At 44.6% G+C, this 15,198-nt stretch overlaps 1 protein-coding gene across 3 annotated transcripts in view; it reads left to right on the forward strand.

The window, feature by feature from the left end:
- Window positions 1-14,954, forward strand: part of LOC116399203 (stromal membrane-associated protein 1-like) — a 95,325-nt gene extending 80,371 nt beyond the window's left edge. For 2 of the 3 annotated variants that reach the window (XM_031876169.1, XM_031876171.1), the window contains exons 8-10: window positions 5,744-5,939; window positions 10,285-10,517; window positions 11,982-14,954. In XM_031876169.1, the coding sequence (XP_031732029.1) occupies window positions 5,744-5,939; window positions 10,285-10,517; window positions 11,982-12,104 (552 nt within the window). In that variant the 3' untranslated portion in view covers window positions 12,105-14,954. The remainder of the gene's footprint in view (window positions 1-5,743; window positions 5,940-10,284; window positions 10,518-11,981) is intronic. The other variant, XM_031876170.1, reaches the window with a different exon arrangement.
- The last annotated feature ends 244 nt before the right edge of the window (window positions 14,955-15,198 follow it).

The following is a 15,198-nucleotide window of genomic DNA, read 5'->3' on the forward strand; positions in this document are numbered from 1 at the left end:
TCACAGTTGAGCTCGTACTATATATTGACCAGATCAGTACGATGCTCTAGCCATAATTGTCCCTATTAGGGGGACCAAATTGTTCTCCTGAGTGCATGCTGAAAAACAACCCAAGTCCCAAATTGTGGCTAAAATCAAAGTTCTTTGATGCTGTAGAGATTTTTAATTTTTTATCTATAGCAAGGCCTATCGACATGAAGGCAGAGACCTAATGCTACCTTCATCCAACATACAAAGCCATCTCAAGCTGGCAGCCCACTTCTAAAATGAAATCACTGATGGAGAGGGGAAGAGAGAGCTTTACCAGGAAACACACTGGAGGTTAATGCAGCAGTGCATACAACTGACTGTGAGTGTTGGTTTGTTTACCTGTTTCTGAATTTGGTAACTTACACTAGATCAACCACAAAGACCATTTCAACTCTATTTATCCTACATTCATTGATTCTTTTTTTTTGTGGCCACTTGTTTAATTGTCAATCTCTTTCTAGCTCTGTTTTTTTTCTCATCCAACTATCTGACTCTTTGGATCTCCAGGCTTTTGGGCTTTTTTTAGCTGCAGATAAAAACAGGTTTGATAAGACTGAACCAAAACAGTAAAGCTGCAGGCCATAAAATAAATACAATGAGTAGGGTCTGTTGGATGCAGGTCTTAGTTGGCCCCCCCTGACCGCAGTAAGGGTAACGGTGCTCACTAGTGAAAGCCAACCCTAGTGTCCACTCTTTGGTCACTGTGTCTCTGTGACCTCACGTTTGACCCATTCTTTCCCACTCCATATGTACGGAACACCTCGAGGGAATTTCTTCAAATTTGGTCAAAGGTCACCTCACAAAACCATAACTTTAGAATTCAAATGCTATTTAAGACATTTTTAGAAGTGGTGACATTTCAGGGGGACATGCATGAAACTTGGCTGGCTGAGGGAGGCTTAATTCGTGTTTTGGAAAATCCAACTCATTCTGCTTTTAAAGATGCTCAAACGTTCAGTAGAGCTGAGGGGAACCGCAAAGTGAGAGATGATGCTTTGTGGGTTCGTCACTACATTCGTCACATTAAATGTAGTAGTTTAATCCATTGTTAGAACTAATAGACATTTTTTGATTAATGTTATGAGTGTTCTTCTCATCTAGCAGGAGTATCCTTAATTAATATCTAGGCTGTACAACATCTTGAGGTTTTATTAGACTCAATGAGTCCTAACTGGCATGGCTTACAGTCCATTCTGTGCCACTAAAGTCTACTTTTCTTGTGTATTCTTGTGGTTGTTGCATACTGCGTGAACAAAACCCTTCAGACCACCAACACCTAGCAAAGCGTCCCTATGCCGAACATGGCTTGTGTTGTGTTGACATGTACATTGGATTAAAGTAGAAGCTTTTGTGGAAGCAAGTTGTGTTTGAGGGCTAAGCGGGATGACAGAGAGAAGGCTAAAGAGAACAAGAAATGACTTTGAGACGGATAAAGTAGGAAAAGAAAAGAAGGAAATGCAGTTAAATACCAAAGAAGGCACGAGGAGTGAGAGGGAGGGCAGTTTGCAGAGAGCAGTAGAAAAAGTTGAGGGGGGGTACAGAGAAATGAGGTAATGAACTAACCAGCGACTTCTTGTACTCATTCTTCCTTTCATTGTCTTTCCGTCCTGTTCCTTACTGCCACTCTCTTTTTTGAATTCAGATTTCCAAGGCCAGCTTTGTTTTGTTTTCAGTAAATTAGCCCAAATCCTTCAGCACACACACACTCAGCCTACACACCCAGAGCCTCGTGTGGTTTTACAGCCACAGATGGTCTATCAGAGGGGAGTTTATGAGTATTTCAAGCAGTGATGGATAACCTTATAGAGAAAGAAGTGTGTGTGTGTGTGTGTGTGTGTGTGTGTGTGTGTGTGTGTGTGTGGCTGTAGAGGTCTATGAATAGCGACAGTGAGGAAAGTGCTGTGTGGTAATTCAGAGCTCTGGCTGCACCCATCAACACCAACATTGGGTGAGAAGAATGGTGCCTTGTTGAAGAGGCTTTCTTTTACACAATGTGCTGCTAGGAGCCCCGCAACACATTGCACACTATGTTGACGCCGTGTCTGTTGTGTGACCGTGAAAGACAAAAGAAAATGGGTAGATGCACATGTGACAGACTCCGCTTGAAGTTCTCTTCCTCTAGACGTGAGGTTAGACTGATGCACCTCTGCGTTTTGCATTTTGTGCCACCAGTTCGGCTTTGGCAGGAAGTCTGCAGGACTTGCCTCGCTGTTCTTTTCAAAGCAAGTTGAGCTAATACTTTCTGGAGCATCTGGCAGTCACAGACAGTGGAAGGACTACATTTGTGGCAAAAGAGGCCTTGATTTTAAGAAAAACAGGCACCAGTACGAGGTTAAGGCTACTTAACGTCTCTCCTGTCTCATTTGCTTCACAGTAATTGGAACACTTGCTCATGAAAGTAAGCTCGATTGACCATATATTGTGGTTTTTAAGTCAGGTAGGCCATTAACTATAGGGTCGGTGGTTTGATCAAAGAAAAAAGTAAACTCGCACAATCCTCTGTGCTGTTTTAACCACACGGGCCAGGTCCCTCCTGCTCTCTGCTGTGCAGCTGGCATACCACACAGTAAAGCACTGACAGAGGATGGTTTTAATCACGCTTCTGTAGAAGTTTACCAGAAGTTCAGGGAACAGGCAGCTTGTTTTAGCTTCCTCAGGAAGAAGAACCTCTGCTGCGCTTTCTTCAACAGGTGGGATGTGTTCAGGGACCAAGTGAGGTCTTCAGTAATGTGGAGCCCCAGGAATGTGATGCTGTCCACCCTCTCCACCTCCTTCCCACTTATGTAGAGTGGAGAGGGTGTGGTCTTCCTGGATCTCCTGAAGTCCACTATGACTTCCTTGGTCTTGGTGGTGTTCAGGACCAGGTTGTTGTCCGAGCACCACTCAGCCAGATGTTGGACCTCCTGTCTGTAGTGCGTCTCGTGGTTGTTGGAGATGAGTCCCACCACAGTGGTGTTGTTGGCAAACTTCACTATTGTGTTGGAGGAATAGGTGGGGGAGCAGTCCTGGGTGAAGAGGGTGAAGAGGGCCGGGCTGAGAACACAGCCCTGTGGTGCACCAGTGTTCAGGATGCTGGTTGTCGATGTCAGGTTCCCTATCCTGACATTCTGTGGTCTGTTTGAGAGAAAGTCCAGAATCCATGAACAGAGAGAGGTAGAGAGTTCAAGGTTTTTGAGTTTATGTACCAGTTTATGGGGGATGATGGTGTTGAAGGCAGAGCTGAAGTCAACGAAGAGCATCCTGACGTATGTGTTAGGGTGCTCCAGGATGTTGGCCCCCAGTTTGGGAAACATGAATGAACTCCTCAAACCTGCCATCGTTGATTTTCTGTCCACTTTGGTAACAAACAGGTGCTTATTTACACATTAAGCAGACATGGAGCAACGCTATCATTCATTTAGAGTCATGTTCCCGGTCATGTAAGTCCAATATTCACTCTCTTTTAACTCTGTGTTGGTCTCCGCCAACCCCCGAGAATAAACATTTGCCTCCTTAGCCGCTAAAGCTCCACTGTTTTGACCAGCTAGTCTCTAACTGTGTCTGTCTGCTGTTTGGTGCGTGGGCGTGTAGCGTACAGTGAGTCTTCATTCAAACTTAATTACACTCAGCCCACCTCCGAGCAGTTTTCATCGGCATTCCACAGTCTCCACAGAGCCGGTGGACTGGCCGAGTCAAATATATGTCCTGAAGAACGGCTGACGATTATCGCAGTTTGGGGGGATTTTTTTTTTTTTCACCTTTTGGCAACAAGCTTAGTGGCAAATAGGCTCAGCCCCCTCTGATTGAGTCGTGTTATGTCTCCCCTTGAGAGATCCAGACGGATCAGGTGAGGACAGTCTGCTGCCTTCCATTCGCTCCTATAATCAGGAGCCAGTATCATGCTAATGTGGTGCGGCTATTAATAGGAAGGAGGCTCCATCCTGCCACCCGTCAACACCCGACTCACCTTAACTGGCTTCACTTGAGAGAAAATGCAGTGAGTGTATGTGTTGGCATGATTATCTTTCCTCCTCATCTGCCCCTGCATCCTTTCCTCTTCACTTTCCCTCCATTTCCCTTTCATTTTTTCCCTCTCTCTTCTCATTCTCTCCTTCTCCGTGTCTTTGTTTTCAGCCATTGTTCATTCTCTCTTTCCTCTTTTTTTTTTTACTTGGTCTGTCCTCCCCCCTTCTTCTTTTGCATCATGCCCACCTCCCCCCTTCCCCTTCTCGTTCTCCCTTCTGCTCACCTTTTCTATACTTGCTGTCCCCATCTCCTCCATTTCTTCTTCATCCTTTCCTCCTCTCCGTCTCCTCCCTCCTCCCGCTATCTCTCCTCCTTCCCTCCCCCAGTCAAAGGAAGTCAGCAGGGAGAGACGGAGGGGAGCAGTACTGCCTGCTAAGCAGTTGAGCACAACACACTTCCAAAGCTGTGTGTGTGTGTGTGTGTGTGTGTGTGTGTGTGTGTGTGTGTGTGTGTGTGTGTGTGTGCGTGTGTGTGCGTGCGTGCGTGCACACTTGAGTATTAGGCTTGTGTTTGTGTGTGACTAAGAGAATTCAGAGTGTTTATTCACCAGAGAGTGTGTGTGCTTGTGTGTGTGTTGCAGAAGCCACTGTTTATCACAGTCACCCTTATCTTATTCATGAAGTCCAGCTGACTATCGCCTTACCTTTTCTCCCACCATTCTCTGTGTTCACTTCGCACACACACACACCTGTACATAGCTCTTAAACAGGTGTTACTTTTCTGGCAGCTCCATCCATTAGACATAATGGTTGTGTGCCTGAAAGGTTTTTTGTTTTTTTTAATTAAAAGGGGCATGTGAGTGAGACTGTGTGTGTGTGTGTGTGTTCATGTCTACCTCTCTTTGCAGCAGCCATCTGTCTCACTTACAGTGACAGTGCTTCTCCTCTGTTGTCTCTTCTGTTTTTCTTTTCTCTCCCGTCCTTTTATTCAGCTCTTACTCTCCTCACCCTTTATTTTTCCTCTTGTCTTCCCTTCTCCTCTTTCCTGCTTCTACTGTCTTGTTTCATCTTTTCTCACCCTGATTTACAGAGTATGTCTGAGTTTAATACACTCCCGTTCTGTGTGCACAGTTTGTCTGCGTTAAATCTCGGTTATGCTTTCCGCACGGACAACGTTTGGATCTTTTATTCTCCGTGTGGGTTTCTTTTCGTGGCAATTCAATATTCTCCCAAAGTGTAGGTGGCAGTGTATTACAAACTCACGGCTACGGCATGGTTCCCACCAGGCGGCAACCTCCAGTTCTGAAGACATTAGCATTCTCTCTAATAGCCAGAAGGGGGTCGACTCCTCCGGTTGCAAAAAGAAGTCTGATTGTACACAAGTTTGAGAAAATGACTCCACTTCTCTCTTGATTTATTCCCTCAGTAAACATTGTAAACATGAGTTTATGGTCTCAATCTCTAGTTTTCTTCTTCAATACAGCATGATGTTCATTCAGTAACTTATTCTCCAGTTTAGAGTCAAATAGACCATAAAGCGGAGTATGCTTTAGGGCGGGCTGACTGTGATTGACAGGTCACTGCCAGGGATGTATTTTTTTTGGTGCCAAAAAATGATCAGCACAATGACCCAGCCCTTCTACTGGCACACACTGTGTTATTTATCCATGTGTAAGGTGACCAAGAGCAAGTACAGTATATTCTACAGAATATGTTTGGGTGAAACTGTACATATTTCATGCTGCCCCCCCCTTGTGTCTCACTGACAGTCCTGCTCCGGTACAGCACCTCCACAGGCGGACCCCTCCACCTCCTCCTCCGCCTCCTCTTCCACCTCCACCACCACCACCACCAAGGCGGAGGAGAAGAAGAAGCTTCTATCTAAGGACTCCATCCTGTCTCTGTACGCCAGCAGTTCAGTGGCCAGTCAGCCGCAGAGCCAGCAACAGCCTGCTCCAGGGCAAGGTGACGCACGCTCACGTGCGCACACACGCACACACACACACACACACACACACACACACACACACACACTCACACACACTCACACACACAGGCAGCGTTTTCACTAAACCCTTTCTCGTCCGCATCCAGTCAGTTGAGCTGGATCGTCTCATCCAGCATCTACGTGGAACCGTGGGGCTAGAATGTGTTCACACCAAACTAATTTGAATCTATTTCAACGTGCGCTCCTTTAATCTGTTCAACTGCAGGAAATAACCCCAACATGCAAAGACTTCTGGGTAAAATAACGTCTACTGTTGGCATCTCACCTGCTCAACCAAAGCTTTCATACTGTTGTGTACAGCTACAGTGTGCGACAAACCGCCTCAACACCAGGTAGCATCTTACCTGTTTCATTTTGGCGTCTTTCAGCTCATCGTTTTTGGTTTTACAGCACTCAACTTTACTGTTTTAGTTCACTCTTATCAGCTATTTTGAACATAAACAGGGTCTGTTAAACCCACTACACTATACTATCTGCACCAAACAGAAGACAGACAAAGTGAGCGACTAGCCAGATATTTTCCTCAGGAGTCTGTGGCAACCAACACAAGTCTGGTTGCTACCATGTTCGCCATATCAACTTTATACGAGGATAAAATGTCCGTTTTTGTGTGTATAGCTTGTTGTGCCGCCCCCAAAGTGGCCAAACAAATCATTTAAGGTTTAAAGGCAGCGCCATTCCACATAAAGTTAAAAGAAAGCCAAATTTCTGCCCTGGGTGGTTCAAAGGCGTATTTGCTTGAGTTGAAGATGTTGCAACTGGAGCAAAGTTATATGTTATCCCGAGGCTTTATGTCTCCGTTTCATAAATGTAGAGAGAAAAAAGCCAAAAGTAGCTAGACTGGAGGAAAACTAGCAGAATCGGGTGGAGTTGCGGTGGCTGAGTTTTGAGATCTTCCAGAGGCTGAGTTGTCAAACTAAGCCTGCGCAAAGTCTGTATGTAGCTAGCTAGCCACACCTATTGTGGCTATTATTAAAACACTCCAGCTGTCCGCACCTTTACAAACACACGCAGAGTGAAAACATAGAACACTCGTTCTAAACCTTTTTTTTACTACTCTGATTTGGAAAAATAAATTCCACTATTGTTCCCCCCATGGTTATAGGTTGCATTGTGTACATGAGTTGTTGGGAGTTTAACCAAAGAATGATTTGTATTTGGTTGAATAGATAAAAACTGGCCATGAAGGTGTTTTTTTTTTTTTTTTTTTTAGAAAAGCAGAGATTAGAGGTAAAAACTTGAGATTTATAGAGCTGGTATAGGTATGTTTTCTTCCTTCCTATCTTTGGCTCCTCAGGTTCACTTTGTGACCCCTTAGAGGGCCCTGCCCCCCAGCTTTGATATATCAGGTCCTAATAAATGCTAGCTGTCCAGGCGAGGATCCTCAACACCTACCATGGATTTTGAATTGAAGGACCGGCAGGTCAGACCACTTAATTGTGTCGTAAAATGTAGACAGCATGTCTCATAAAGGGGGGGGGGGGGGGCACATAGTCATATAAGCACAAGAGCACGCACACACAGACAGAGACACACGCACACTTTCACACATCCATCAGAGGAAAGATGCATCATTGAAATGGAGGAGAGTGGAAGGCAGATGAAAGGGTCAGCGTGCTGAAAAGCAGGCAGGTCCACTTACCGGGATCTCCACCGCTGCAGCAGCACAAACAGACGAGCAGATGCATGCTCGTCTCACAGCTATTATGTGTAAACACTGACGACTGCAGACGTCTGTTTCTACATACGCGTGCTACGTGCATCCACCCGAGCATGTCTGGGAGCGTGTGGGGAAGCGTTGGCGGTACACGATTTCCTGAACGGTGAAAGAAAGGAGGCAGCAGATTTGTAAGCATCGATTGTATCGCTGCATGATCACACTTACGCGTAGAGGATTAGGGATGGAAATCAGCATGAAGGGCTTTCTGCTGCCTTATTGTCCTCTTTTGAGTCCTAATAGATGCTGATGGAGATCAAAGCCAAGAGATCCTCGCCAGGCTAATGCCTTAAATCACTGACTTTCGTCGTGTGTGTGTGTGTGTGTGTGTGTGTGTGTGTGTGTGTGTGTGTGTGTGTGTGTGCGCATGAGCATGGCTGCCTCTGCAGAATGCTTGTGGATCTAAGTGCAGCTAATTAACCTCCAAAACAGTCCGCGTATCCTTTATTGATTTACACTTTGAACCTGCACCAGTGGAGGATTTTTAAACTTGTAGATATGAACTGTTCTACAAGAAGCCATATCTCAGCATCAGGTGGACGTCTCTTGATATTTTGTACATGGAGTCAACACAGCTGACTCATATCAGAGGATATTTTGTCCATTCAAATAAGATTTCTGTTCCTTGAGGTCTTCCCACTCAGTAAAAGAAAAAAAAAAAACACGGATAAATGTGTGTCTTATTTTCCCACAGTGGTCTCATGCGGTGCTGATGGGTGTTTCTTTATGAAATATGCGGAATTCTGCGGATTCAGATTCATCTTTAGAGGCAGTAATAAAAGTGTTTCTACTTTTTGATGTGAAAATGGGCCCAGTCTGGCCACATTCTCATTTAGTTAGGTCTAATGTTGTTGTGACTTTAAAGGTACAATCGTTAATATTTTAGTCCCGATTGATTTGAAGCCCCGGTTGGAGTTCACTTTAACAACACAGATCCTCAGTTAGACCCATCAAGGGTTAACAGTGGTGCCAAACCCCAGTGGTGGGCCATCGCAAGGCCTTCTCTGCTGGTCTAAACAGAATCACAAAGTTATATCTATTTTATAATTTTAAAATTTTTCTTAAATACACTACATGTATTATAATTTATAAAAATATTTTTCCCACTATCTTATTTTCTCATTGCACAGCATCTTCCTCAGTTGCTCTGCTTCCAGTGCAGTTTGTTTTAAGTAGAGCTTTTATCCAATCAGATTTCACCTCTGTGTCTCTAGGTAAGAAGAGGGGCCCGAGGCCTGCAGAGTCACACGTGCATCCATGTGCAGTTTAAGTGAATGGGGACGATATTGTTGATTGTCATAGTGTTCAACCAATCAGATCTTTAGTTTGACATGTTGGCTGTATTCTTTGACATGCCAGAGCCTGCTAGCTGGCCTACAAGTACATGATTGGTCAGTGGGCTAGCCTGACGTGTTGGGCGGTGACAATGCCAATATCTGCTGCCTCTGTCGAGGGGACATTTTCAGCCTCAAACGCATTAAAACCTATTCAAGAAATACAACTGGGGAGGCTCGACCGTCTTCACTGGCGTCCATGAATCGAGAAGGACTTCTTACTGGAACTAAAATGCACGGATGTACTGAACAACCGTGAGATTAAACTCTTTAACAAAGAAAGGAGGATGCACTTTGTCTTTAAATAGTGAACAGCAGCTCTGGCAAGTTAAATGCGTTTGTTTTTACATCTGCAGTATCTTTAAGATGCTTGTTTATATATTATTTTTTGTACAACTTGTTTTTATGAAGATTGGATTTTTGTTTGGTTTAATATGTGATCGGAACCATTGTTATGTCCAGTGTTGCTCTGGGGACATATTTAGCCGGTGCCAGTGTTGGCAACCTGGCGACTTTCTCGCTAAATCTGGCGACTTTCTAAACCCTCATGGTGACTTTTTTTGTCAAAAGCTACTAGTGACAAATCTAGCGACTTGTTCTGGTGTTATTGGAGACTTTTGTGACGTTAAAGGGCTACCGTTCTACAATTACTGTCGTGAACGAGCAGCGGGTGCTGCCCCTCCGCCACCCCAAAGCTCACAGGAGGTAACTCGCGCAGCAGTCCCAGCTGCAGTCAGAGCAGAGAGCAGACGCACTCCCGGGGAATGGTGGACTCCGCCACTAAGAAGGAAAAATACTGTTTAGATAGATAATTACAGAATGTGAATACATTGCAGGAAAAAAAAGATAAATAGTGTGAAGACTGGGTTGTTTTATAATGCAGTTATTAAGGATTATAACTGTATAACACACCCGAACACATCAGGCAATGAAGTACAATAACAAGACATAGTTAGTAGCTATAGTGGCCATGCTTAGTGTTTTAAAGTGTTTTGAACATTTTAGCGGAAGTTTCAGATTTCTTATATTTGGATTTTAAAGAAGAACTATTTACTCTTTAAATTCCTTATTTTTCTACATATCTGAATCAAAGCAACACTGGATTCTGGAAAACTATTTATTTATTTCAACACAGCTCTGTTATGTTGAGTTGAAAATAAGCCATGTAGTAGGAAAGTTAATGTGTGTGTGTGTGTGTGTGTGTGTGTGTGTGTGTGTGTGTGTGTGTCTTTGTCTTTGTCTTTGCACCAGCAGGAATGTACGTGGGCCAGCCTCAGATGCAGTTCACCCCGCAGGGTTTCGCTCCAGGGGCGGCCGGAGCCGTCCCACCCACCACCGCCACCATGATGGGCGGAGGGGCCGTGATGTCCAGCGTGGCTCTGCCCAACGGCGGCTACGTGGGCATGCAACAGCAGGGCGGGATGCCAGCCAACCAAGGGCAGAACATGTACTGCATGCAGCAAGGACAGTGGAGCATGAGCCAGGTAACACTCAGATAGGTGGTGCGTAATTGATGAACTCATTTTAACATCTGGCTGAATGTAATTCCTCTCCAGTTTCTCTGCACATTAATCTTTTATGAAGCACACTTCCCTGTTTACTGTGAGTCTAGTAACCCACATAAAAGTGTCTCATTTCCTCCACACCTCCATTATCCTGGTCCAAACATTTAATATATGGTCTTCCACTATTTACTGCTATTTTCTTCAGTGCATCTATGACCTCGCCCCCTTTCAGCCTCTTTAAATCACAAGAAAAACTATTCAATTAACTATTCAATGTGTTTGGTCACCAAGGTTACTGTATCATTTTTTTCTTAAATTCTGTCAAGTCACTTTCTTATCCCCAAGTACAAAGAAATGACGAGATGTGTGATGAATTACCCAACATTTGGAGGGAGTCTTTGATGCAGTGGGGTGTGGTCAGTTTAAAATGTAGAACCAGCTGTGAGTGACACATGGCCGGTAGGAGTAAAGTATAGTATACATTAAGCATTCACAAAGAATGGGTCGGGACCCACGGAGGGGTCGCGGGAGGTTTTGTTAGGGTCACCAAATATATTTGCAGTATTTGAGTCACATAAGGAAGCCTGAATGTTGGCATTGTTCTGATAACTGTTGCCTACTTATAACCAGGCAGCAAACTCTGGGTCTATAAAGTACAGCCAATGCAGAAGTACCTTCAACCTGCATTCTCTCTAATGTCCATGAGGGGGCGACTCCTCTGGTTGTATAGAAGTCTATGAGAAAATTACTCTCACTTGATTTATTCCCTCAGTAAACATGAGTTTATAGTCTCGATTATTAGTCTCAAGTCTTCTTCAATACAGCATGATGTTCATTTAGTAAATGATGGTCCATTTAGAGTCAAATAGACCATAAAGAGGTGTATGCTTTAGGGCGGGGCTACCTTGTGATTGACAGGTGGCTGGGGGGTTGGGTTGCAATCAGCATTCAAACTAGTTGTCAGCATCTTGACATCCAGGGAGGTTGATGAAAGATCATAAATCACCACTGAGACACACACACAGTCAAAGTGTATGTGTGTGTGTGTCTGTGTGTGTGTTGCGCAGGGAGACGTCATGGAATGGTGACTTGATGAACGAGCGTTCGGTTCCACGTTGCACAATGCATAACCACACACACATACCATCGCACGCACTCAGCCACCATCTCTCAGATGACCAGATAAACGAGAAGCGCTGCACCCAAGAACATTCATAATAGATAAGGCCGGAGGGGGGGAGGGGGGGGGGGGGGGGGGGGGGGGGGTGCTTTAAGAGCGGAGTCGAAGGTAAAAAGCGAGGGAGTTGAGCTAGAGGTCGGTGAGTCCCCCTCCACCTTCCCTCTTGGATGAGGGAATAGCTGTCTTCTGCAGCTCTGATGTATTTCAACAGTGACTTCCCTCTCTCTCTCTCTTCCCCCCCCCCCCCCCCTTTTTTCACTCAGATGACTCAGCAGATGTCAGGCATGGCTGTGAGTGGTGGCCAGTCAGGGGCCCCCGCGGCCGGCTGGCCCGCGGCTCCCCCGCCGGCTTCTGGCCAGACCCTCAGCACTCAGCTGTGGAAGTGACAAGCAGGAGGTCCGGAGGAGGAGAGTGTGTGGGGGTGTGGTGGGGTTGAACGGAGGGCAGTCATATGGCAACAAAAACAGCCCAAAAAGGTGCTCCTGACCCACCCAGCTCCGAATAAAGAACGCACAACAGGGGCAGTTCAACTGCCTTTAATGCCCCCCCAGCCGCAAAAAAAAAAAAAAAAAAAAACCTACCCACCGTAATTCCTTTAATAAGACAAGATGACATCACACTGGATGGAGCGGGGGAAATAAGACAGTCTGGCAGCTGTCGTTTCCCGCCTTGATTTTCTCTGTTGTGACCAAACAGCAGAATCTGAAAGATTCCAGTGTCTATTATAGTAATATTGTATCCTTACCAAAATGGATAGTTAGTGAATAGTCTTTCAATACCTACAGTAGATATGGCTATCTTGTGGTTGTCCCTCCCTCTGCTGTGTATATTGTAACCCCCCCCTCTCTGTAGGGCAGATAGTCGTCTGAACAGTACTGTATTTATGTGACTATGATGTGAACCTCCCACTGTTTTCAGAGCATAGGAGAGAGCTTGAAGCCCTTCTCCTCTCGATTACTTTGATTCTGGTTTGACCTCGTTGACGTTCCAGAGGTGGCATTGTCCAGGTAACTTTACGGGGTTTGAAGCTGCTTACGGCCGATGTAATTTTGTTCCCAGTCACTGTCATGTAATTTGACCAGTTTCATACAAAGAATTTGAAACCTTTGAGCAGTCAAATAGTGTCTCATTACGACAACTTCAAGTTGTTGTTTTTTCTCCCACAGCAGCCACTGATAAGCTCTACAGTACAGAGCAGACACACCAGTGGCTCCGAACCTTGAGGTTGAGTCAGAACTGCACATGAGTAAGATCATTAAGATAGGGAACAAGAAAGTCTTGCCTCCACGGACTCTAAAATTTATTGAACTTAAACCTTTTAACAGCTTAACCACTCATTGAACTTCTCACAGCTCATACACATAATCAAACTAGAGTTGCTACGATATTAATACCAGTATCAGAAATGCCTTTGGTATCGGCGAGTCCCTGCACCAATCCGATATCACGTTATCGTATCATTTATAAGCTTGTTTACGCTACACCGGAACAACAACAACACATCACATCACTCGCTGACCGACCTGTACGGCACATCGTCAACTCTTAACAGAGATGAGAGAGAAGCGAGACTGCTCACTCGCCATCAGCTCCGGGGAAAAAAACAATCGCTGCGTCCAAAATCGATGGTGGAAATAGCCAACGGGTGAGCCGTCTTGCTTCATGCACATGCTCAGTAGTGATTGGGCAGGTGCTAGTGACGATGTAAAGTTAGCCAGAGCTAGTAAAATTTCAGCAATTTGGCAAAATTCTGAACACACTGGTATCTGATTGATACTTAAATTCAGGTATCGGAATCTGTGTCAGGAAGGAAAAATAGAAAATAATTGTAATAGAAAATAATTCAAAAAGTTTTCTTCGTTATAAAGCAATATCAGTCAGCCCATACAACGACTTACAAAAGATTACCAACATTGATGATAACACAGACAATCTCATGTCGGTTTGCTTGGTATCGAGCTGGAGCCAGAAGGCGATTAGCCTAGCTTAGCTTCCAGACTGAAAGCAGGGGGAAACAGCCTGGCTCTATCCAAAGTTTCAAAAATCTTAACCTCAAAAGCTTCATCAATTGACTAAAAATATAAAAATACAATAACTCAGTATTCACTGTGTAGATATTTTACACACATTGTAACAACAGATACTCCAATTAATAACAATGTTTGTCAAGCCCGAGTTGCAGGAAGACATTCCCTTAAAAGAGTCAAAAAGCTGAAGGTTTGGAACCACGAATGAATATTAACCCTACTCTGGATGTGACAACACTCGTAGTATCACTAGTATATTATTATATTTATATGCAGATGATACAATGCTGTTTGTCATACGGCGAGCTGGTTGAAAACAACCCAGGAGGTTCCCTTTAAGTGATTGCTGGGAGCCTCTGGGTCCTCTGTAGCCACGCTGTGGTGTTTTAAAGCCTAACGAGCTGGGTTCAGTGGACCCTGGGCTCCGAGCCATTGAAAACTTGCCTTGTTATAGAAATGAGCTGTTTCCCCTGCGCTCCCAGCCGAATATAATGCACTACTGGAATCGCAGCAGTATGTCTTTACTGCACTTTAGTAGGTAGTATCGTACCTCCGGCTGTGTCGTGGTTTCATCAGTCGGGTTGTTTTAATGGGAACGGCAGAGACGGAATAAACTGTTCCAACTGCTGGGGAGGACTTCTACAATCTTTTTTTTCTTTAAAAAAAACAACTGGACCAATGTTGCTCCCCTCATGTGTGATGCTGTAACTGTATATTCTACCATCCACCATCTTTGTTGTGGTGTTTCGTTGTGTGTGGTACAAGAGAAGCACAGGTATTCTGAAGCAAATAAACCTGGGGGACCAATCAGAGGGCTAGACGATGGGGGGGGTTGGGGTTGGGGGGGGGGGGGGGAAGAGGAGAGGAGGATTGGACAGCGCTAGCAAAAGGGGACCTGCATGAAAAATGATGGATGGGTCCCATCGCCACTGTCCAGTCCTCGTTTATTCAGACTTAAGATCAGAGGAGCAAGAGTAGAAATGAATAAACATGCATACTAGTGGGATCAGTAGTATCAATACATGTCGCTACTGAATATTTGAAACGGTTTCAATACTCATTTTCAACAGTATGGATACACAGGTACCAGCTGGGCTGCCTTTCTGCTCTCTCTTGTCCAACGGCGAGTTCTCACACACACACACACACACACACACACACACATTGCTGTTTATCTTTTAATAAAGATCTCAGATTTGATGCCCTCAATGTTGTGTCAATTCTTTCCTGTGGTATCGATAATGGTATAGAATATTGTTGTTTTGTTATGCATTGCAATAAATATAATTCACAGAGGAAGACATGAAAACTATAGTGCATGAGACGGAGCAGGAGTGCAGTTTATAATCATGACAGAGCACTGGAATGATTTGTGTTATATGAATAATATTTTATTATTCATTGGACATTGGAAAGTGTATTATAGACTAATGAAAACTACATCATCATATCA

The sequence above is a fragment of the Anarrhichthys ocellatus genome, unplaced genomic scaffold (assembly GCF_004355925.1).
Source record: "Anarrhichthys ocellatus isolate YVR2014 unplaced genomic scaffold, GSC_Weel_1.0 scaffold104, whole genome shotgun sequence".
Lineage (NCBI taxonomy): Eukaryota > Metazoa > Chordata > Actinopteri > Perciformes > Anarhichadidae > Anarrhichthys > Anarrhichthys ocellatus.